General features: G+C 51.7%; 1 protein-coding gene across 1 annotated transcript in view; it reads left to right on the top strand.

Annotated features, from left to right (window-relative positions):
• The window catches only part of POU5F1 (POU class 5 homeobox 1), a 5,310-nt gene that overhangs the window by 2,919 nt on the left and 1,153 nt on the right, over window positions 1-1,238 (top strand). Inside the window, 3 exon segments of the mRNA XM_010832912.1 lie at window positions 189-421; window positions 699-829; window positions 1,158-1,237. Of these exon segments, the coding sequence (XP_010831214.1) occupies window positions 189-421; window positions 699-829; window positions 1,158-1,237 (444 nt within the window).

Here is a 1,238-nt window from a genome sequence, read left to right as displayed (position 1 = left end):
TGGGTTAATACTAGAGTCAAAAGCTTTTGTGAGTACTAAAGAACTAAAAGGCAGGAGCCCCCTTCCTAACCTGACATGTGTCCTCATTGAGGTTAGAGCTTCTCTTTGCATTATTGAATGGTGCTCTGCATCTGGTGGATGTTGCTTTCTGGGCTAGATGACATTTGTGTTATTTCTGGTTGTTAGGTGGGCAGCTTTGAGGCAGAGATACTCTCACATACCTTGGGGCCCCAGTGGAAGAGGGGATGAGGTGGATAGCTGTCATATGTTCTTACATATCCTCTGCCTTTTAAAATGCAGTCCCAGGACATCAAAGCTCTTCAGAAAGACCTTGAACAATTTGCCAAGCTCCTAAAGCAGAAGAGGATCACACTAGGATATACCCAGGCCGATGTGGGGCTCACCCTGGGGGTTCTCTTTGGTGAGTCTCCTACAGCATGTTTTGACCCACAAAACACAGGGACTACATCTGCCCTGGAATGAACATCCCTGAATTGGGGCCTTTCCTCCCCACCAAGGGAGTGGTGGAGGGTGGGGTGGAGGGGAAGATACTCGACATGGACTTTTGAGTTCTCTGGGAAGAGTAGCCGGTGCGGGGTCTTGGAAGGGTGGGAACAGGTGGCAAGGCCTGTGTCGGTCTTGTGGCAAAGGGGCCCTACCTGCTACCTCACTTTGCTTCTTCCAACCCACCTCCCCAGGAAAGGTGTTCAGCCAAACGACTATCTGCCGTTTTGAGGCTTTGCAGCTCAGTTTCAAGAACATGTGTAAGCTGCGGCCCCTGCTGCAGAAGTGGGTGGAGGAAGCTGACAACAACGAGAATCTGCAGGAGGTGAGGGTGGGAGGGAGGCACAGTGACTGCCCTATCTCAAGTCTGATTTCCACTGCTTTCATCTCTGGCTGGCAGCGCGCCCTCTAGGAGCCAGTGGCCCTCAATGGCATGAAGTGTGATTCCTCTGTTCTGCTGAGAGAAGGTCCAGGATCACTTGTCTAAACCTATCTTTCCAGGATCTTTTTCATACCTCCTGGCCCTAGTGACAACTGGCTGGTGCTCCTGAATAGTTGGCTCTTGAGTCATTGTCCCCCTGATACTGGTCCTGAGCAGGTTTGGGGCTTGCCTGCCCATTTCTTTCCTTGTCATCTCCTCCCCACCTGCTCAGATATGCAAAGCAGAGACCCTTGTGCAGGCCCGAAAGAGAAAGCGGACGAGTATCGAGAACCGAGTGAGAGGCAACCTGGAG

The sequence above is a fragment of the Bison bison genome, unplaced genomic scaffold, assembly GCF_000754665.1.
Source record: "Bison bison bison isolate TAMUID 2011002044 unplaced genomic scaffold, Bison_UMD1.0 scf7180017862790, whole genome shotgun sequence".
Lineage (NCBI taxonomy): Eukaryota > Metazoa > Chordata > Mammalia > Artiodactyla > Bovidae > Bison > Bison bison.
Note: the sequence above shows the minus strand (reverse complement) of the source record. Positions and strands in the feature narration are given on the sequence as shown.